Source organism: Pholis gunnellus (genome assembly GCF_910591455.1).
Source record: "Pholis gunnellus genome assembly, chromosome: 2".
Taxonomy (NCBI): Eukaryota; Metazoa; Chordata; class Actinopteri; order Perciformes; family Pholidae; genus Pholis; species Pholis gunnellus.
The window spans coordinates 10,373,379-10,396,052 of record NC_136536.1 but is presented as its reverse complement, the minus strand read 5'-3'; the positions used below and the strand labels follow the sequence as shown (position 1 = coordinate 10,396,052).

General features: G+C 42.0%; 1 protein-coding gene across 2 annotated transcripts in view; it reads right to left on the bottom strand.

Moving 5' to 3' along the window:
• Positions 1 to 22,674, bottom strand: part of LOC306704811 (SPRY domain-containing protein 3-like) — a 43,647-nt gene that overhangs the window by 5,123 nt on the left and 15,850 nt on the right. For both annotated transcript variants that reach the window (XR_013767321.1, XM_079171335.1), the window contains exons 7-10: positions 17,655 to 17,804; positions 7,062 to 7,119; positions 746 to 865; positions 193 to 344 (exon numbers count right to left, since the gene is read on the bottom strand). Coding sequence is in view for 1 of the 2 variants with exons in the window: in XM_079171335.1 (XP_079027461.1) it covers positions 193 to 344; positions 746 to 865; positions 7,062 to 7,119; positions 17,655 to 17,804 (480 nt within the window). In the remaining variant the exon portion in view is untranslated. The remainder of the gene's footprint in view (positions 1 to 192; positions 345 to 745; positions 866 to 7,061; positions 7,120 to 17,654; positions 17,805 to 22,674) is intronic.

Here is a 22,674-nt window from a genome sequence, read left to right as displayed (position 1 = left end):
AGTGGCTTCAAGAAACTGTTCATTGCAGGTTGATGTTATTTCCTGTTCACCTCATAAATGCTCATGAATCTCTAACATGCTTACGTGTGTGTGTGTATGTGTGTGTGTGTGTGTGTGTGTGTGTGTGTGTGTGTGTGTGTGTGTGTGTGTGTGTAGCAAATGGTTAACCCAGCTGTGTTGTGTTTTCCTCACCGTGACGTTCCTGCCCTCCTGTCCCTGCTCTACCTCTTCCCCATCTTCCTCCTCCTCCTCCTCCTCCTCTTCGTCATCGTTGAGGTACAGGACGTTCTGCACGCCCGCGTGACCCGGACGGACCTCCAGGCGATCCCAGTCGTCCACGTCACCTGAGGACGAGACAGAGTTCACCGTGTTAATAAAGGCTTTTATGTGCAGACAGCACGTCTGCAGAACAAGTTAATAATTGCCACAACCTGAAATGTTTCGTTTCGTTCCAAGGACACTGTTAATGTTAGATAACTTTATCGGTCTATTTATCTATCTCTCATTGAAAGCGGTGGGGGAAGAGAATTTCCCCTTTTCGGTGTCTGTTCGGCTTTGGGTGCGGGGGATCTTGGTTTGCATCCAGTTTCTTTCCCAACGTGCAACACAATGAACTCCGCTAAGACAGAACGTCGCCTTACGCTAAACCACGATAAGCAGGTTTAAGAGCAAAACCTCCCACGGACACGCCAGCCCCTTTAATGAGTGACGGTGTAATTGCAGCACCCGAACCCTTCGCCCTCACCTTCTCCGTCCAGGATGTAGTCTCGTGGGAACATGATGCCGCAGCCCATGATGTCCCCTTTCAAGCAGCGAGGACCAAACGCGTCTCCAACGCCGCTGCCGTGAAAGATCTTGCCATCATCTGTCAGAAGAGGAGGAAACTGTTAATTCTGCAGCTATTAGTTTATTTATTAGTTAACATAACCAAGTACACTTACTCATTACTGTACATAAGCACATGTGAGGTACTTCAACTTTACTTTTCTTTCTTTATGCGTCTACTCTACTACATCTCACGGAGAAATATTGTTGGCAAAAAATTAATTGGCGACTATTTTGCTGATGATCTAAATCCTTTTTCACGGCTCCAGTTTCACAAATGAGGGTTTACTGCTTCTTATTACAACATTTTTTTATATTTTAATTATTTTTTATATAACGTTGAGGTTATGGCTGTTGGTTGAACCAAACAAACATTGTGAAGGTGTCACATTGGCTTCTGGGTAATTGTGACGGCATTTCTCACCATTTTCTGAATTTTAACAAACAGAACAATCAATCAATTAATGGAGAAAATGATCTGCAGATTAATCCATAATGAAAATAATCCCTAGTAGAGTAATAATAATCTAATGATAATAAAACAGTCAACTCTGACATTTTTCTGCATTGAACACCTTTGCTTTTAGTAATTTAAGTACATTTTCCTGATTATATTTATGTGCTTTTACTTAAGGATCAGAATTAGTATTTGTTAACCTGTGAGCAGGGTTAGGTTTCCAATGATATAATTGATTAAATGAATATGACCGGGACCAGACAAGCAGCCGATAATGGATGGGTGGATTACAAAATTAAAAATGTTAAATTCTTTTAACTTTTGCTAAAGTCGACACTTCTTCAGGCTCAGCGATGAGCCTCCGCGCTGCTGCAGCTAGCAGGAGTGACGGTGTTTACTGCAAGCCGGATGTCACTGACAGAAACTCAGACTGCTGCAGAACAACTTTCAGTTTATTGGAGTTTGATGTCTCCTGACAGCCAACAAAACAGATGGAAAACATTTTAAAACTAAAATAAATGCAAGAGAATATATTTGAGACTTTCGTAGAACAAATTTCAGAATTTTGAAACCTTCTAAAGTCTTTTATAAGGAAACCGCACAACTTAAATTCTTTAAAAGCCTTCACAATAGATACTCTGTCTGAGGACATCTTTGTCTGTTATGTGTCCCGTTACTGAACTTGACTGGACTTCACTGCGTCTTTTAATGTGTTTACCACAGCGTGCACCATGTGTACCCTAAATACAATGTGTTGTTAATATACAGGACATCCTGACATTCCTTTCGGATGATGATGCGTAGAAAAGGTGAAAGCAGCGATCGTAAAAACACTTCTCTTCCAAAAAAAAAAAAACCTCATCAACAACATCCAAAAGGAAATCATCAAAACAACACATACAACAGTTGTGCGAGACAACAAAGGAAGGAAAAATAAAAAAGGGGCAAAAGAAAAACATTGCAGAGGTAGCCTGCAGACGAGCTCTCCTCAAGCGAAGCAACGTGGCTGCTGCTGGTAAATATTTATGGAGTTGTCATGGGACCCGTCCAAGGCTCAGGATACTGTTTAAACAATCTCTATCTGAGCACCGGGAGGGAGACGGAGACACTGTATCATTACGGCTCCCATGCGGGCCCTTGTCACAACACCACACACTAGGCAAACAGTGGAGCCACGCCGGCGCAGAGCCGCTAAATATAGCAGAGCAAAGGCGGCCTTGGAGAGTGACATGGGCTGGCGCTGGAGGTGAGCCGGGGAGCGGGGGGGGGGGGGGGGGGGGGGGGTGGGGGTGGGGGGAGTCCAGGTTTGGGTCTGAGGATGGAGCCGGTTCACTGGGACTGGAAAGGTAGGAGAAGCCTGGCAGAGACACCAGAGCACCGAGAGGCTGTGGCCGGAGGGATGGTCGCCGGAGTTCATCTTCAGAGTTCTCACACAGCTCGCTTGCAGATTTATGAAGGTTATATTTATGGACCGATCGGAGCAATTGTAAATACCTTACGACTAAATCAATGGTATAAGCCTGTAAATAATCCTTAAAAACACACATAAACACATTCTCCATTTCCAGCTTCTAAGAAGTGAGGATTTGCGGTTTCTATCTGTTTTATATTTCCCTTTATAGTCTTCATACAGTAAATATAATGTCTTTAGAGTTTGGACTGTTGGTTAGACAATCAAAAGCAACCTGCACACATCGCCAGGAGCTCTGGGAACATAGAACAGGCATTTCTCACTATTCCAGGAAGCTAGTATTGCACTTCCAAGTTGGTGGACTCACAAGAGACAGATTTAAAAAAACAAGAAAACTAAATCCAAGCAGTAAAGACTTCGTCGTTTGTACCGGTCAAGCTCCATAAATGCTGGATTCCACATTTGCCACAATGCAACCAGTAGTGTTCCATCTCCATTAAACCCTCTTCTCATGACGAGTAAACTGAAGTTTTTAAGTTTGATGAATAATTGGTGCCAGCACTGAATAAACTTCATATAACATAAACAAGATATAGTAAAATGAGTTCTGGCTGACACTTACATACAATTATATGTTCTGTTGCTTTTCTTAAGTGTGCTTTGGTGCTTAAAAAGGTTGGAAATCAAGAAAGCCGGCTCAACTTGGAAATCAGCTGTGGCGGAAAAAATGTCAAAATTTGTGTTGGAGACCCCGAGAGTTTAAAATTAGCAGAGAGGTGTTGACCAAAGTTTGGCTCTGAGGCTGCTGAGAGTGCAAGGAGCAGAACATACCGGGGACGGTGTTAATGTGAAAAGTCAAGATCATAAACCGAGGAAGTCGTTTGTAAAGCTAACAATGTTAGCGACCAGGTGCTGGATGTAAGGGAGATCCAGAAGGTGAATGCTGGAGTTTCAGGGTTTGGAGCCGGGCCTAGCGGAGGAGAGGGCCCGGCTCTGACTGAGGACCGACACCAGCTGGGAAAAAGAAAACAGACATTCTCGTAACATGAGAGTTTGTCTGGAAAAAGGCTTCCCTGCCCAGGGAACAATGACTTCACAGACTCCTAAAACATGACAATATAAAACAAAATATTGATATTCTTCATGTGAGTTGTCACATGTTTATAAGGATTGACTGTACATTACAGCAGAGAGGAGCAGGTTTGCTGGGCGATGAGGCTGCTAAGGTTACCCTCATCTGTAGTTTGAGGATTTGCTGCTTTTCTTTGCCTTTTGTGATAATAAATACGGAAATTATTTGACATCATCCGGTGGGCATCCTTTACAATTTCTTCCCCCTTTTTAACTGTTGTTACTCTGACATTTTATAGACAAAATTAGTAATTGAGAAAATAATTGACAGTTGTAACCCTAACCACCAAACATGTCAATGTAGATACATCACACGTTCAAACATACTGGCAGGGAGAGTGAATGATTTATTCCCTTTAGAGATGAAAATATTAGTCAATTGGCAATAAAATTAACCCCAACGATTTTGATAATCGACTGCTTGTTTATGTCATTTTTTTAAACAATGCCACATAGTCTCTGGTTCCAGCTTCTCTATTGTCCATAGTTGCGGCTCTTCTTTGTTTTCTATGATAGTTAACGGAATAACTTTGGGAAATTGTAATGTACTCGTAATGGACCCACATGGCCTACATGCTCCTCTTAGATGTGTTTTTAGTGTCACAGAGATGTTGTCATCCAAATCCATTTTTGTCCCATTAGGTAAGAAGGTAACACAATCCCCCCTACGCAACATGTTGGTGTTGAATAATTGTTTTCGCAGAAACCTGAGCTGGAATCAGATTAGACCCCGTCGAGGAAGTTAGACTGAACCCTATTATGCGAGGTTGGCTTGGTGGTGAGGGATGGAGGACGGCGGCGGTGGTAAGGCACAACCTTCGGCTGCGGGTGTTGAGTCACAGCACGTGTGACTCACTGATGGGGGGGTTTGGAGGGGGTGACAGGGTTAATGAGGCTTGCTGAGGAGCACTCGCTGGTTGGATGGCTGGTTGCTCCTGATAGGGCCCGCAGGGGCCCACAGCGCCCCACGGCCCATTAACTTGCGGAGGCAAGCCGAGCCAACACACAGGATGGAGGTCCGCACTGGGCCGGCTCCCAACACAAACACTCGTGGTAACACCAGCGCGGGCCAGGCAACTCTCAAACTATACAAGCTATACAAAGGAGCAGCGATATGGTTGGCAGCCGTTTGTGTATATAACTGGAATATATCTGGAGTAAAAATCACAACCTTTAAAGTCAATAATACACATCACATGTGATCCAGGTCAACACTGGTCGCGTGCCCATTACAACGGACCATACATCAGCGTTACAGAAATAGTAGTTAGAAGTCAAGCTGTACGTGCAAAGTATAAATAAGAAAAAGGAGGAATGTTGAATTGAATCATTATGGATTTATGTATTTATGTATTTGATTTATGTATTTGCCACCAGGCTGCATAATATAAGACTATCTACAGCCGCTGTTTTCTTGAAAGCTAGCAGTAAAAACATTACAAACACTCACGGTGCACTAAGGGCCAGCCTGAGGTCTTTAACAATAACAGTGAGTCCATGCAAAGCTCAGGCCTGCCAAGAATGTACTGGAAGATATTTGCCCCTTTAAAAGATACTGAGGTCAAATACAAAAAAACGAGCCATAAAAGTTAATAAACATGGGTACCATGTGTCACAGAAGCACCTCTTCACACCATTCTTGCCTCGCACTGAGCAGGAAAACCGAGGTAACAAAGTCATTCCTTCTGTAAGCAATTTCTGCTGCGGTCGTATGAACTAGTGCATACAATACTGTGTATACATTAAGCTTCTGTCACTCTGCCAAAAGAGCGTCTGCGTGCAATTCTTGAGGTTCCTGAGCTGTTGGGTGAAAAAGTCTCGAGGAGCGCGGGGAGACGTGAAGAAGAAGAAGAAGAAGAAGAAGAAGAAGAGGCCCCCGGCTGTTGATATTAAGTAGCTGGATCAGAGCCTGCACCTTAACCCAAGCATGGGGAAGGCAAACCTCATACAACACAGCGTGGAAAACCACATACATCATTTTAGTCTCTAACAAATAAGATTAATGGGAGCTGTGCTGGGGCGTGCACATTTCTGTGGTGTCCAACGCGCAGCGGCCAAACCAGGCCGACCGCAGCGCTAGACCTCTGGTGACTGGCCGCGTCCGTCACTCAGCGGTGAGGTATCATCCGCAGACCCGGCAGGACGCGCAGCATCAACTGTTATTACTATTAATGCATCCTAAGTATAAATGGAATCTGCAAAGGGATATGTGGATTTAGTATTATAGTATTTAGACTATAAACATCCACTCGAAATATGAATGGAATGTGCAGAGTGAAGAAGAAAATGTGTTTTGATAGCTGATTTGGAGGTCGGCTGGAAGGAAGTATATGAACCTCCCTCGAAGAATAAAAATCATACTCACTGCCTGATGGAAGAACAGAGAGTGAGATTTGTGGTGTGTGTGTGTGTGTGTGTGTGTGTGTGTGAATCATTCAGAGTAAGAGCATCACAAATCCCCTGTGAGAAAAAATTAACAGTGGTTTCTGCTTCAGACCAAAACAACGCTGATAGAAAGCCGGATAACTTGATAAGGACGAACAGAATCTCGACTGTGACAAGGTGGATTGTCAGATAAAGAGCCGGCTACCAACTGTAGCTCGTACGGTGTAATAACAACCACCTACCCAGCATGCCACTGTTCTCATATCACTTCAGCCGCGTTTGATAGCTAATGTCTTAGCACTGATAATGACGGGTGCTCAGGCCTGGAATGGGAGCTTTGTGCAGATGCCTGTACAGATATTGTTCCCAGGCCTGTCATCACAAACAACCAAGACTTTACATGTGTGTGTGTGTGGAAGCATTGAAAGATAAAGATAACAACTTTTTGTGTCACATTTTTTTCCTTTGGGGTGTGGGGGAGTTGTTGCTTAGAGAGATATCAACATGACCAAACTCCCACAGAAAGAGAGCGAGATAAGATCCTTCTTCTTCTTCAGATGCTGTCACCGTCTGCTTTTATCTGCTTTTCTGGGCTTTTTATCCGCCTGCAATCCTCCTTGATCTCTCTTTCGTGCTAGGCACCATAACATCCAGCTGAGGCGGTGCCCTGTGATGTTTGCATCTAAAAGCAACAGATGCTTTAAAAAGAAGTAGATCAGATTTATGGACGTCATCAGAACAACACTACCGGGGGAATTCCACACTCGTAAAAGTTAATAGCAAACAACCTTCTTTCTGTGGAACGAAAAGAGAAGAAGAAGAGAGAGAGAGAACGTGGGCTTGAAAACTCACCAGCGTGGTACGCCACCGACCCTCGGCTCCATCCCGGGTGTCGGTTCCTGGGGTAATCCTGCACAGACACAAACCGTTACACGGGTCACAAATACATGTTTCCACAGTTATGAATATGATTGATTGATGAGGTTTTTGGAGAGTGTGCAGGTTATATTTGGCAAAAAGCTGAATCAAGATCATTTCACTGACCACCAAGTCAGGTCGATCTCTATTTGTATGGTTTAATATCACAAATTTGCAATCTTTACAAAAGTCAGTATCTTTAGAGCCTCAATTTGCTGTTGTCTGCTCCCGCCAACCAGTCAAGTTGCAATGTGTGAGGTCACAGTTACCTTTGACAACCAAAATATAAATTGGTTCATCCCAGTGGACGCTCGTGCTAAATTTGAAGAATTCCCTCAGATTAATGAGATTAATAAAGTTTAACAGGGAGAGGAGGAAGTAATCAAGACAACACACACCTCTTTAAATTAGTCTATTTACAAAAAGGGTTTCATGTAAAGACCAGTAGTGGAAAGTAACAAAGTACATTTACTCATGTACTGTACTTCAGTACAATTTTGAGGTACTTGTACGGGCGGATCTGGTCACTCTTCACATGTTGATAACCCGTTTGAAATAAAAGAAAATGAGCGGAGGATCGAGGCTCACTCACGGTTTGGTCTGGCGATGTCGGGCTACTCTCAATCAACGCTAACTTGATAAGAAGCCGGTTCAATGTGTTGTGACCAGTGCAGTTTTAAATCATGTTACGAATGTTAACATGTTCTTAAGTGTGAGCATTCCTTTCCCACTCTATTTTAGATGTTGGTCAGTCGCCAGCTTTCCATCCAAATGCAAATAATAACCAAATATTGAGAATATCGATATGAATGCTGTTTCCATCCACTACCGTTATGTTATTAGCAGTAGGTGACGCCAACTCTGCTGTTAAAAAAAACGTATAACATTGCAGAAGAAGAGGGTGCAAGAAGATGACGTAATTAAAAGAGCACAAGTCCGAACCTCAGTGAAAAACAACGTAGAAAACTGGATGGAAATATGACATTTCTGTTTGTTTAATGTATTAATGTGAGGAAGGTTACATCGGATCTGTGTGGAGCGATGTAGGGACAGCTTTGATCTGACGCTAGTTTGTATTTGTAGCTTCAATGGGTGTTGAAGTCACGTTTCATGTACATCATCATTAATTTGCTAAATCAGTTTCGATTGCAACATTTTCATTCCAAATGCATTTCACTTTTATCAATACACAAACCTTTCCACCTCAGCCAGGCATACAAACTTGTTTGCCAAATTTAAAACTTTTTGGACGTTTTTTTAATGCGCAGATTTGCAGGAAAACAGGTGGAGACACACCTGGTGCTTAACGGTGTGTTTGTCTCTCTCTCTCTCTCTCTCTCTCTCTCTCTCTCTCTCTCTCTCTCTCTCTCTCTCTCCATTTGTCTGTCTGCATGTACAGTATGCATGCATTTCTCCAGGTTTCACCGTGCCAAAAAAAATAACTAGTGGGCCAAGCTTCAGATAAGATCATAGTATGACTCAGAGGTAATTACCTGAGATTTCTATCTGTCGTCTGGGCTGCACCTACATAACTGTAGAAACACATTACTGAACAAGAAAGGAAGGAGGAGGAGGAGGAGGAGGAGGAGAAGGGCAATGACATTACGCTCTTCTTTCATCTCTCAGTGGGCTAAATCTTCTATGTGCTCTCTTGTTCACATTCTCTCTCAGGTGAACTCTCCCAACTGCATTTATTTTTAGCTAGTAATACCAGACAAAAAAAAAGGGCAACGTTTCATATTCATCTTGTCTCAAGAATCCAAAATATGACCAGGAGGATGTCCAAAGAAAAAAGAAAAAGTCAGCCTGGGAAAAGTGCTATAATCCAAATAAAGAAACATCCAGTGCTGACATTACTCAAAAACGAAACAGGGCCGCTGAAATGATCACTATTAGCATCTGTGCGCAGGAATAACACTGCAGACAGACAGCTTGGTCGAGCCAGGAAGACAAGAGTGCAGCATTTGAGGACAGGACATCAGGGAAACATCAACGATCCTGTCTGACAAGCCCAATGGGTCTTGAGGAACAGGAAATGGAGATGGATGGATGGAGAGAGAGAGAGAGAGAGAGAGAGAGAGATGGACAGAGTGAGACATCAGCAGAGAAAGACAGAGAGACATGGAGGAATGCAGCTACTCCTCCAAGCCTGAAACCCCTTGATCCGCCAAGTCTGCTCCTCTTCCCCCTCGTCTCAACCACAAGCCGGAGGATTCCTCTGGCTGACTGACATGTGGGCTGAATCTCCACGAGGAGGAGAGGAACGTCTGGCTATTCTGCTCTCTGATTGATGATCCACGGATGATCAGGGCCCTGTTTTAGAAAGCAGGTTTAGTGAAACGTTATTTAGTTAACCCTGAGATGGGGGAAACTCTGGGATTTCAGTATCCGAAAGAGAGTTAACTTAAACTTTGGGTTCAGCTACCACGCTGTGAACAAATCCTGAGTTTCTCTCTGTCTCCTACAGAGCCAGAAACGCTGTTTTATTACCTGATTCATTCCGTATCAAAGCGCATTGATTAGCGGAGGTTTACTGTATGTCAGAGTCTACATCCTGGTTGGATATTAGTTTGTTACACAGGAAAACCTGTTGAGCTCCATTGATGATGGCCACGCACAAGCTGAACTCAGAGTGAACAAACTCTGATCAGCTGTTCTAGAAACAAAAACTTTTCCATCTCAGTTTTGTTAAACTCAGAGTTCAGGGTTAGGCTCAACGTTTTTTAAACCTGCTTTCTGAAACAGGGCCCAGATCTGTGATTTGGAGGAACACTCGCGATATGACGATGTCAGTCAGTCGACCACTTTGGCCCCAACTGAAATCCCTCAACAACTGTTGGACGGATTGCAATAAAAGTTTGTACAGATGTTCATGGTCACCAGAAGATGAAACTTTTGTGATCCTCCAACTTATCCTCTGACACATCTATGTACAGAGTAAAACTGTTGGGTGGATTGTTATATAAGCACCATTATCACAACCACATCTTAATTTAGTTATTTAGTCCTCATTGAAGGAACCTTTTCTCTATAATGTTGAATGTAAAAACGAACCAATTCGAAAATACAAACTAGTATCTTAGAAAAGAGGCCTTGTTCCTTTAAGTTACTTGTCTAGCTACAAACAAATCACAAATCTGCTGGTGACCGTCCTCATTTTAGCCCATCTTACCTCTTAAGTCAAGGATCCATTGTTTTTACTAATTAATTACTACACATTGTAAGTCATAGATCTGGCAGCGCCATCACTGTAAACTGCATAAGTGCCATGCTGGACAGCTTGACAGGTGCAGAAACAGTAACTAAAGCGGACAGGGAACAGTCAACTGGCAACAAACTACACATTTTTGTCTTAAAATGAATTTGACAAACTGCAGCTGCTACATTGTAATTCGAGAGTAGAAGAGAAACATCCAAAACATAACCACGATATCTTTCCTGTGTTTTTAACCAAATAGTTAGCATTCATTGTGGTACAGAGGGGCTGAATATTTTCATACAGGATGTCTTAATACCTGAAGAACAATTTGATGGTGTAAAAATAAGATTTCTATCTTCAAACTCTTCTCAGTGTGAATAATATTATTTTTTTCAGCCATAAATTCTGTAAAGCACAGATCATATTGTTTTGTGGGATTTGGAATTGGCTTTCACTCTGATAAAAGAAACATTCCAACCTATTGTGGTTTCGAAATTACAACAGTTAATGCTGTGATTTCTGTTTTTCAATCAGTGGTGGCGCCACTAAATTACACCTACACTCCTTCTCTATCAACATATGATGGAATGTATCTTAGAGAGGGAGCACCGTGTTCACCATCTGGTCCACTATCATGTACTGTAAAACTCTCGAAACATGGTCTTTACACCCCCCCCCCCCCCACACACACACACACACACACACACACACCCCTCCCGTTGGCCTGCAGAAGCCTTCACTGAAACGCAAGCTGCTTCTAAGAACAACAAAACACTGGCGTCGAGTCGGTGCGGCGGAGCAAAGCCCTGCAGTATCAGATCCACAGCTACTACAGCGGTGTCAACAGAGCAGCCTGCATTTCCACACGGTGGCAGAGTAAACAAGTCTGGGAAGAAAACGAGCGGAAAGGTGCGGGCCGAGTGGGGAGCCGTGTGGAAGCAGATACCCATCATCTACAGCAGCTATCACATACAAATATGAAGTACCACAGATGTGAGTGTATGTGTGTGTGTGTGTTGAAGGTAGAGTTGGTGAGGAGGGAAAGTAGTGGGTTTCTGTTTGTACGTGCCCACACAACCTCAGCTATAGGGGTTAGGCAGAAACTGTGTAGGGAACTAATGCAGGTCTGTTTGTATAACCTCGCGTCATCACACTAAATCCTCCAGCTCCTCACACGATGACAGAAAGAGTCTGAGTGAAGACAACAACACGCCATCTATGTGCATGTGTTTAGGCATGCTCATCGCTTTTGAATGGATGCAAGTGCATATGGAAATGTTGTCTTGATACAGACACAGATACAACTGGAGTGATCAGTGAGCTCTCTAAAGGCTCTCCAAAGATCAGAAGAGTTGATCAGATGACACCAAACCTGCAACATATAGGGGGCAAAATTTAAAGCAATTACAGCAAGTGCAACTCCAAATTATTTTCACGATCAATAAATACACCAATTACTTTCTCTATAAATACATTAAACATTCCATTTAGATCAGTCTAATTCCATGTATGCCAAAGAAAATTAGAGAGGACGGGAACAGCAAATGTTTAGCAACAAAAAGACTAAAAACATAAATCATTCAATACTGAAAGTAGTAATTCTGTCGATTGACTAAATCTTGCCGTTCTGAATAAAAGTTACACCTCGTACATTATTACTGGGCTGCTGGTTGCTGTGTGTTCTGCAGCTTCCAGATCACACTTTGGCACAGTGACCGGTCTTTGGTTTTTATCCTAAAGTGACCCCGTTAGAATATACAGGTTCACAGGAGTAGCACTGAAAAAGCTGTTAATAGGACCGCTGTATCACAGGAGGAAGAGGAAAAGAGCTGTTCCCAGGACCGGGTCACACCAGGACACAGGAAACAGCGGCGATTTCAGTCTCCTGAGCGGTTACATGTCTCGTTTGTGTGTAAGTGTGTGCTTGGCTTCATGAATGTATGTTTGTACATGAACAGAGTGTGAATGCATACAGTCATCAGAGACGGAGGTGACAATAGTCATTGGTGACTATGACACATCCATCAACTACCCCCAACAGGTTTATGATCCTTTTCTTTTTGTTTGTTTTTCAGGACACGAGGGTTTTCCAGCTTTTTTTCCTGTGTGTTACAAGTTATGAACAGCTTCCCTTTTTTTCTACCCCCCCCTACACTCCCATGTACCCTCTACACTCCACTTCCACTCCATAACGGAGTCTAGATCTCTCTTTGTCCCACAGCCTGGCAACCGCTTGTGTACCGGATGAAAAACAACCGTGCTACCAAGCGTATGCATGCTGTACATTCACGGACACCCTTATCTTCAGAGGAATGAGAGACGAGAGGGGGTCACGTCAGGTCTGGGACTTGCAGTGGGGTCAAAACAGATCTTAGATTACTAAACACACTGTTGGAGCCATAATGTAGAACAACACATTCACCCCACATACAAAACATTCACACTTATCACATAGCACAAATTCCTCTGACTTTCCTGTTGGACAGGAAAATGTCAACAGCGGCTTGGGGGATTCAAAAATGTCCTTCCACCTTTTTTTTAAACAGCCAATTTGATTTTAACGTCTCAAACCTCACATTTCACTTTATTTTCTCTGTTGAATATCTGTACAATGGGACAATGTTTGGGCATGCAATTCAAACCAACACTGAGTTCCAAATCGCACACTTTTCGGACTTACTCCTTTGTCATAACATTGCACTTTGAGCCTTTTGTTCATGTATCTGCTGCACAGAGGATTGTGGGTCATGATACTGCAAAATGCGACCAGATGCAGGAGGACATCCAGGTATATCTAGCATAATGCATTTGACATACTATGGTTCCGGCATACTAACTAGTGTGGTAGTAAGGGTAGCATGCTAGTGGCTCTGTAGGCACATTGTTGGTTTGAGACTTAAGTTACCAATCCACGAAGTAGATGTTGAGAAATTTCACTGGATAATTAAAAACTTTGTACTGCTGGATGTAAAGTCTGGGATAACCAAAGCAAGCGTTGCCATCTGGGGACCATGAACACACCATATTTCACGTCAATCCATCCGATATTTGGTGAACCAAATGAGCATCATTGTCATCGCGGGAGCCATGTTGCCAATTTTGGTAAAACCTGTTACTTTTCTTGCGAGGTGAGTAGCTACTGTGGATGTTTAGATGGGTGCAGAGAGTGAGTTGGCAGAAAAAGATGTAAAGTGAAGAAAATTGACTACAAAGTTGAGCCTGAAGTCATGAACCACAACAAGAGACAGACAGACAGAATCTGGCACTCTGTGGGGCATTAATGAGCGGATTTGTGTTCGTACTTACCGTGGGATACTACGTCCAAAGAGCAGCATGCAAACTTGCGAATGCTGCTGAGTAAACAGTCATTAGCCAAGCCCTTCACTTTGCTGCTTTATCACCTCTCTTGGACTTAAGCTTAATGTCTTTATAATAAAAGCCAGATGCCGAGAGAAAAGAAGCTGAGCAAAAAGAAAGGAGAGAGGAACTCTGAGGAGGTAATGCAACTGGAGTTATCACCACTCAACTTCTTTCTCACCCATGGGAGCCTCGTCTGTGTGTGTTTAACTGTGTGTACACATTGTTCTCTCAGGTCCATCAGAGGATATTCTGCCATTTCTTTCTCTTAATTCACAGAAAATAATTCGGTGAATATAACAGATAAAGATTAGGAGTACAATGAGATTAAATTCCTTATAAATTAATTCATTTTAAACATTCTTAGTGTTTGTTTTGAATTGTGTACTTAAAACTGTACTGCTGCTGCTATTAAACTACTGTGATTTAATTGGTGCATCATCTGCGTTGGCTAGTTTTTGATATTTCTTGTTCCATCTGTGATTTGAAGACTCCATTAGTTTCTCTGTGTCATGGCTTGAATCACAGAGTAACGCACAGAGTGCTGTTGTTACCTGCTGCTGGTGGTTTGTGTTCATTTGCAGTCACCACAACTAGACTTCCTGTGCTGTTTGCACGTATTTAAACTCGGTAATATGCATTTATTTCGTTCAGAATTAGCCCCTTTCTATTCAAATGTGCCTCACTGCAAAAACAGTGCAATTCAAAAATATCAGAGTGAAAAACCACACACAGTTACAGTGAACTTATTAGCGTCTTCAGAGAGTTGGTAGTAACTGAAGCAAGACCAGACTTTAGGGGTGTCCCCAGCTAGGAATGTACATAGTAGAATCTGATTGGTCAAGTCTCGCCTAATGCCAACTGAGCGTTTCATTTTTTTGCTCATTAATAAATAATAATAATCAGATTAATAAATCGTTCTTTGATATTTAAAACAGCAGCCGTATGCTGTTATTTTGCCAAGATGATGTTCTGATGGTCACGCAAATTTTATTTCTATTTTTTTATCCACGCACACAAAGGAGATTAGTTGAGATGAGTTACTTTGTTGTTACTTTATTAACAGTATAATAAATAGGCTGATATTTATACCAAAATAAAACCAAGCCCTTCTATGTAAAATCAAGCGTTCAGCACCCACATATAGCCCCGATTGGAATGATCCTTTGTTTCATAACCACATTTTTCTGCTACTGCGATGCTTCTACTATGATATTGGCAGTCGAATCGGCCTCTTCAGATCGAATCGTTGACTAGTTGACTATTTGGGATCACCCCTACATGGCATATTAAATCCCAAATATGGTTTCTCTCTGTCACGTTCAAGTTGCTTGCCGAAAGGACCTGAAGCTCACAGTCTCTGCCACTGAGTTCTTGGTGCAAAAGCAACATTCATTCTTTGCCACATGGTGAACTGCAATCAGACACAAAGAAAAGGGCAAAATGCACTCGCTGTAATATCATTAGCGCAATATCGTTTGTAAAGTTTGAGACAGGGCAGATATGTAAGTGATGTGTAATTTGCCCGTGAGTGTGAAGGAGCGTGTTGAAATAACATGAACTAAAAGTAAAGTCTGGTGGGAATCAGTGGGAATCTTAACAAGCTAGGTGAACTAGCATCAACTTAGTTATCCTTCACTTGCTAGCTTCTTTTTGTGCAAATATAACCACAACAGCCTGACGGTTCTCCCAGATGTTTCATGTTGTTATCACTAAAGATCCATAATAAACGTTGTGTGGGTTTGTTGAAAAAGGGTACCTTTTGTATCAACATTGGCAGGATGTACAATATGATGTGCTCCTGTCAGTAGAGCACCACAGGTATTGATAGTGTGTCTTCTAACAACAAGGGAAATGCCCACCCAGAAGCCTGAAGCCGAGAAGCTTTTTCCACAAATATGTCCAAAACTGTTTTATCGTCTTTTAAAAAAAACTGAAAAATATGCACGGTAGCTCAATCATTCGGGTTTATTTTTCCTGAGGCAAAAAGTTTGACTTTAAGAGTGAATTATGGGAAATATTCGCCAGGTGGTTTAGCAAGCTATGAAGATGGCAATACTACTGGCATTATTGATTTTCAAGTTATTGTTTCAATGTCGAGTGGTAGACATCAATGACTTTGAAGAGCCAACAACGCTAACGAGACCATCCACAAACAGGATGTTCAGATTTACCCATTCTCCAAAAATGCCAGGGTTTGGATGGAAACATGTAGGTAGAGCGCAGACATACAGCCTGAGTCTATTTCTCTCTTATCGCCATTTAAAGCACATCCCTCTCTCCTAGTTTTGTATAAATTGCCTAAGACCTTGAGAGATGCGATCAAAGTTTCATCTGTTATTTTTGTTATTAAAAGGAGCGGAGCGCTGACCCTGGGAGAGACAGTGCTGGCAGCTCTCCACAGGCCTTGGCTTTGGCAGTCGCTAATATTTCACATTCACAACACTTTCGAGGCTAAACTTTCAGGGAGTAATAAACTCACAAATCATGACTCCATGCTGTTGAAGAAATGGTTCCTGAGTCAGAAGAAGCATATTAGGTCAAATGTAACGCAAATAGGTTTTATGAGAGAATCTATCAATCAGAAAGCAGACATTCATACAAGTTTAATCTTACCCTTTATAAGCTTAGTGAGGAGGATTCAAAGCAGCCCTGCAAGAGTTTAACTATTACTGCTTGTACTTTACATCCTTGCAGTCTTGAGACATTAATCCTTGTTGTAATCGCTCTCTGCATCTCTGAAAAGGAAAACTTCACCCCCAATGGTTTACAAACCATTGGTAAATAAATAACTCACCCCTGTCTTACTTTGAATTCTTAAAGAATGCTTGTGCAGCATAATCCCAAGTCTCATTTATCCGTTCGTATGCTCACTACTATTTTAAACACTTATGCATAAACAGCACTCGCATGGACACCTGCGCAAGCGTGAGACTGTTTATGCGGAAGTGTTTTAAATAGTAAGGTGTTTGCAAAGATGCCTGTGTTTGGGAAGTTCCGAGCATACGACTGGATAAATGAGACTTTGATTATACTGTATGAGTTTGTAAATGCAGCCCCCTATTTACTTTAGTTCTTCAAGACTTTTCTCTGTCTTGGTATTCTTCGTTCACCGTAGAGGCACGCAAGAAAAACTAAGTTTTCTTCAAGAATTTAAGGTCACACGAGGTGGGTAAATTGATACAAATGGTCATTTTGTGGGTGAAATACTCCTTTACTGTGCATCAGTCTCTCTCAGTTCCCAAACATCTAAAGGTTTGTCTGTTTAATTCTTCAAACGGTAATAGTCACTTGCAGAGCTGCAGTGCTAATGCTGAAATGGGAACCGTATGTGCATTCTTTGGAAAAAGAAATAAGGTGTTAAAATTTCTCTAATTGTATTTTCCTCTTGGAAGGTGTTTAATCTACCAAAAGTAGGCCATTATATCCAAAGCGAATGGCTGAGCTGCTGGATAATGGGGGGAAAAAAATAAAGCTTTTGACAGTACCACTATGTTTACCACTAGTAGACTCTAATAGACTCTAAAAATGGTTTTACTGGTTAAGCCACTCATCAACTTTACTCCATACACTGAGATTTACATGTATTCAATGTAAAAAGACAAGAGCGCTGCTTCTCCTCCATTAGTACAAGTTTAAAACATTCCCATGCCAGCGCCTGAAGAACATTTTGCACTAGCTAATTACCCGACATATTCCCAATTCAGGTTTTTGTCAAAGTTTTCCATCATTAGCATGTTGTGAGATCACAGACTTGTTGACATACGAGGACCAGAGGGGAAGAATCAGCGAATGGGCGGCGTATTCCTGCAGTCCACATCCCTCGAGTTCATTGAGCTACACTGCCTAATGTATAATAGTGTGGTGAAATGGGGGAAAGGGCCAAAAGCCAAAAAAAATTGCTTCTCTGTTGAATGTAAGTGTGTGTGTATGTAGTTGACAAAAGTTGTTATTTTTCTTAGAAAGCTCACCCTTCTCGCCAGGCCCAGGGCGATGTAGCACTTCTCCCCAGCATCAACAATCTCCACTTCGTAGTAGTGGCAGCGGGTGGTGAGTGGCTGGCGGGCCTGGGCCAAACCCACGTCCATGATGCTCTTTCCTTTGCCAACATACTCCAAGAGCTGGAGAGGAGGTGTACAAACAGAGGGGGAGAGAAAGAAGGACGGGGGTTAATATGTTACCAAATAATACCATATGAACCATATAAAAAGGGGCTGAATAATACATTAAGATACAGAATCACTCTCCAACGATACAGCTATAAATACCATTACCGCAGACGTTGTGGTATGACACGTCATAAAAAATGTTCGTCTCAATCATAGCTCAGCCTAAGGTTTCTCTGTATCCCAGTTACTGCGGTTATTCAATGCTCCTGACCTTCTTTATTAACTGTATTTGGTTACTCAGGCGACCAGGCCCAAAGGGCAGTAGTGACGTAAGTCTTTGTCAGTGGGGAAAGTTGAAATAGAGACAAAAGATTGACGACATAGCAGATCAAGCTTGGGCAGGATCCTCGAACCCAATGTTGTTCCAGATGCAAGAGACTTAACCACGCAACCTGCTTTTGCAACTGTGTCCTAAGTGAGTGGGCACCATGACAGATTGACACTTCCAAACCCCGTCAAACCCTCACTGAACCGCCCACAGTGGCTCTTCTGCAAGTATCAACAGCCACTTGAGATTGCGTGTACAGTATGCGACGACAATGCAATTACTTTCGGGTCTATTTTGGTCTTGATGGGTGGGTACAGGTGAGAAGGTGGGCAGCTAGGCAACCACAAAGCCTTTAGGCTGAGCAGTGTTTTCGTGCACGAATGTGACTGTGTGAGCATGTACGTAAGAAAGAATACGCCCCCAGTGTGAAAGGCTAGTCTGACAGACAAGGTGGGGCTGGACAACATCACTTGTGTATTAATCTTTTGTGTTAAAGTGTGTGTTTCATGTACCAGCTACTTGAAGGAAACACCTGGTGGGAACAGCTATTCAACATCTACATACAAAAAGTCAAGTGTGTCAATTAAGTTATTGCCATTTTCCCTTTTTGTTATTTTCCCTGTTGCTTAGTGATACATCAAACTTTAAAAAAAACAACTCAGAAACGAAGCTGAGGCTGTCAAAAAGTTCCATTTCAGTCTCTGAGCTCGATAAAAGTTCAAACGGGTTGCTGAACACAGAGAACAGTACTTGTATAGTCATATATGTGGCTATATGTATATATATATATACACAAGATTACGTTCTGTATTGTTTTTTACCTGTTTTCCCATGTTTTTGTGTCTTAAGTCACTAATAGGGACAATGAAATTGGTCCAGTATTGAGCTACATCGCCAAACAGGCCATAATGTAGTCGCTTCGGGAAATTGCAGAAATACTGCTGTTAAAATAGTCACAAATGGGCCTTGACCACAGAATAAACACAATGAAAATGCCGGTAGACCTCTGCAGCAATAATTTCACACTTAACTTTAAGTTACATTACAATCATTTAGCAGACGCTTTTATCCAAAGCGACTTACAATTCAGATTCTATCTATACACCTTAGGCACAGCTACGGGAGCTGGGGATAAATGTCTTGCTCAAGGACACAGCTACATGTCGTAGCTAAGTGGACAAAGTAATTCTGTACAGTTTGTACACGAAAAAACGTGTAATTAAAAGAACAACATTCTGTTTTTGACCCTTCACTAAGTCACGCCCCTGGAACGCAGACTGGCCAATCACAGCGTAGCCTTGGTCAGCTCCGACAGGGTCAAACAACTGTACAGCTGTGCTCCGTAGACTCTCATGCAATCATTTCAGGTATTCTTCAATAGAAGCTGGTTTTGTGGATTTCCAGCTAGTCATGGTCAAACGTTGCGTAATAGTGATACTCGTTACCCGGAGAGGTAAGACGGATGTACCATGACCATTCAGTGGAGCTAACATTAGCAGAGTATGTTAGCACATTATTAACTAGCATTAGCACATCTATGCTACACTAGCTACTGAAGGTATAGTGAATGCATACACACACAATCACTAAAAATCAAAAGCAGTAACAGGTGGTTCACTTTTAAACTAGGATCTGTAGGCTTCAGCTTTTTTATCCTGCTACTGGATCAGTTTGACATCTGGATTTATCCATCAGACACATATTGTAGATACCTTTTGTCTGTTTCTCTGTTAAAAGTGCTTTTCCTCATTTCCAAAATGAGATCATAATTATTCAGGGTTTGCAGCTAGCTCTGACGGCTTGACGGAGTAGCAGCGTCAGCCTCCACCTTCTTTATTACAGACTGCCCTTTCATGTGTACCCTTGAGTCTGCTGCACTACCTCGCCTGGACATCAATAGTTCTATTGGGAGACGAGGAACAGAGTTTCGGTGCGATGAGCATTCAATCACACCGTCTTTTTCTTGTTGTTGCTTTTTTTGCTGCTAAGTAATGGAAGGAGGAGAGACGAGAGGGCAGGAACAAGAGAGACATAGCCTTGAGCAAAGCATGCCTCATTGAGATAGCTGACAATCTCCCTCTTTCTCTCTCTCTCACTCCTATAATTCTGAGTGTCTAGAATGGTAATGGTGGTGTGCAAGGCCGTGTTGTGTTGAGCTGCTGCCTGGGAAACAGATGTAACACCCAGAGAGTGGACCTGCCAATTTCCTGTCACATCTAATGGGGGAACTTAAAGAAAGGTGAAACTGAAATTAGGAGCCCTCCTCTTTATGTGCTAAAACACTTGTCAACCAAACTGTGATCTGATTAGACATCACGCAACAGCTGTCGAGTCCATATAACTCAGCTACTAACTTTTGTCTTTATTGCATTTCTATTTAGTTTTTTCTTGGATTTGCTTATCTGTGTAATTCTAATTATTTGCACTTGTGGTCCTTGTATAAGTGCTTCTTTTTTATCCCCTTCTCTTTCATTTCCTGGTCCTGCACATTTCTTCTTCACTGTTATTTATTTTTTCCAAATGCATCCTTAAATTTATGTACTTAAAAAACTGAAACATGGACATTGAAATGTGAATGATGTGGGCCAAACGTGCCACTTTAACTTTAGAAAGTATATGAGCTGGCCTTGTCCAGAGGCTTCTCTGCTCCAAGTCATCTCTCAATTGGGTTGGATGCCCTCCAGTAGCTAAATCTGACTTGTTTTGTGCATAAAGCTACCGAGATGAATATCCAGACTTTCCACCATAATGTCGCGGCTGGTTTCAGCCACTCTGCCATTGCTGCTTTTGTAATGGGCCAGCAGCAAACTGGTGATGTTTGTACAAACATTTAGTTTGTACAAAATGAGTCTACCTAAACCATGTCATGACTTTGTTTGTATTACCATGAAACACGTTAAATTAGCTTGTTCTTTTGAGCAATATATCACCTAAACCAAACCGCTGCAACTCACTGCTGTGTATGCATTAAAAGTTCTGATATCTTGAAACTGCTCATGTGTTTAAAACGCCACTAAAACGCCTCGAATGCATTTCATTTTAATATGTGAACAAACGTGGGTGTCATTTTAAAAATAGTTCATCCAAAACAAATCTTTCACTATTAACAAAGCTTTAATTAACTTTTTCGATCACGCGTGTAACGTCTCTGGTGATTTCCCGTATGCTGTGCTGTGGGACTGACCTTGTTTTACTACCTTATGGCAATATCCTCAACTTCAGCAACACTGTGTTTAAAATCCTGCAAGACAGCAAAGGACTACCTTTACGTTGTGACAGTGATCAGGTATGACACGCTGGTAATAACATATGAAAACTACGAAACAAAGACCTAAAACAATAAACACTCGTTGTCACTCTGCAGGTTTAATCAATCAATTATCCCTCTGAGATTTAAAAACCAAGGCCCCACATTGTTGACACCACATCACTCACTGGCCATGTGGAGCTTTTCCTCACCTTTTAATACACTTCATGTATTGTCACCATTACCGCTGTTGGCCAAAGTAACTTGCGGCTCAAACGTCAGCACATATACTGCCACTGGTGCTGAAGTATTTGGACAAAGTCGTAAAAAAGCTACAGGTTTAAGGTTGCCACTTTCAGGAAAAATACATTTTACTCTTGGGGGGGGGGCTAAATAACACCAGAGAGGGAACGCCAGGTAAAGATGGCAAGCCATATAGATAAAGAACAATAAATTCACAGTAGCTTTTGTACAATATGTATCACATCAAAATGTATGTATTTTAAGTGCAGTATTCGGGGAGATGAGGAATGTGTTTTATAACAATCATAGGATCCAAGACAATACTATGTCCAGAGACAACACCTTGTAAAAGAAATCTTTTACCTGAGCCAAAGTTGCAATATGCCAATATGCCAAACCTCAGAGGTCCAGAATTACTAACAGGAAGGCAAGGGTAAATATTCTGCACTAACAATCTGTGAGTGTTTACCGCCTGGTTTACTATGGCAGTAGCTTGTGATGTATTCAGTTCTATGTGAAATATTCAGGAATATGTAAAGTGAGCAAGTGAAGAACATGTCAGGAAGTGAAAATGTCACCAAGTTCAAGAAAAACGGGTGATGCAGGTTTGTGAAATAGATCTTAAAAACGTGCCCACAGGCGTATTCTTTACATTTAGTGTTACTCGCCAGCGCAGATTGTGTGCATCCTCTAACAAACATGTTGAATGCATTTCCTTTCACAGAAAACATTTGCAAACCCACGAGATTTCAATTCAGCATTGTTTGTTTCAATGTTCACTTGCTAGCAGTCGTCTTCTTCCCCTTGCCTCCACCTGTAGATCAGTGCAATAGTGTGACCCCATTGGTAGGACGGTTTATTGCTTCAACAGCAGGCGCACACATGCATGTGCCTCTTCATGCATGAGATAAACAAAATGGTGACCCATTCATAGAGAATCTGTCAAGGTCAAAAATGTTCACAGGGAGCTGTTCAGTCAAGAGAATCAAAAACACGAGTATGAGTCTGAGAAAATGAGTACAGTATATTCTCAGGTTTGATGAATAACATGCACGACTCCAGGT